The 837-nt window shown below is 60.6% G+C and overlaps 1 protein-coding gene across 1 annotated transcript in view; it reads left to right on the plus strand.

Annotated features, from left to right (window-relative positions):
- The window catches only part of ABHD8 (abhydrolase domain containing 8), a gene marked incomplete at both ends in the record, with an annotated part of 1,109 nt that extends 276 nt beyond the window's left edge, over positions 1 to 833 (plus strand). The window contains 2 exon segments of the mRNA XM_009709837.1: positions 1 to 106; positions 719 to 833. The exon segment at positions 1 to 106 is cut by the window's left edge and continues 15 nt beyond it. Coding sequence (XP_009708139.1) covers positions 1 to 106; positions 719 to 833 — 221 coding nt within the window.
- Positions 834 to 837: the final 4 nt, after the last annotated feature.

Genomic DNA, 837 nt, shown 5'->3' on the forward strand with positions numbered 1-837 from the left:
CCCAAATTGCCGCCGCGTACACCTTCTACGCGCTGGCGGAGGACATGAGGGCCGTCTTCAAGCGCTACGCGAAGAAGAGGAATATATTGATAGGACACTCGTACGGGTAAGGGACCGGGGGGGTCCCAGGAGGGAAGTGATGGTTTCATTCCCCTCTGCCCCCTCCTCTCCTTGGCAGCAAATACTCGACACATCTGCACTTCGGGGGCTGAGAGGCAGAGGAGGGGTGCGGGGTTTCCCGTTCTGGGTTTATCCCTCAGCTCTGATCTCCTGCATCCTTTTGGTGCGTGTCCCTGGGTCCAGCTAATCCCAGAGCCCGTCCTCCAGCGGGGAAGCTGGCAGAGCAGAGCCTATAAATAGAGTAAGCCCAAGAAAGTCAATTAGCTGGAGACTAAGCAGAGCAGAGAGCAGGGCTGGGAGGAGAGGGAGCTGGAGCTGGGCTCGGAGCTGGGCAGGATTAGACCAGAAGGACAAGGCTGGTCCAGGCTGGTGGGCACCCAAGCGGGTCCCATCATCCTGCTTTGGTCTGCGCAGGAGCTAAGCCTCTCTTCCCAGGGCTTGACTGGGGTTACCCTGCCCCAGAAAGGGGGAGCATGGCTCAAACGAGGGGGTGTAGCCTGGGCTCTGGCCACGGATCCTTGGGATCTGCCTTGGGATGCAGCATCCTCCGGTGCCACGGGGTCGGAGCACGGCCCCCCATGTCTGTCTCTCCCTGCAGGGTGTCCTTCTGCACCTTCCTCGCCCACGAGTACCCAGACCTGGTCCATAAGGTGATCATGATCAACGGAGGGGGCCCGACGGCGCTGGAGCCCAGCCTTTGCTCCATCTTCAACATGC

This window comes from Cariama cristata, unplaced genomic scaffold (genome assembly GCF_000690535.1).
Source record: "Cariama cristata isolate BGI_N322 unplaced genomic scaffold, ASM69053v1 scaffold24280, whole genome shotgun sequence".
NCBI classification, from domain to species: Eukaryota; Metazoa; Chordata; class Aves; order Cariamiformes; family Cariamidae; genus Cariama; species Cariama cristata.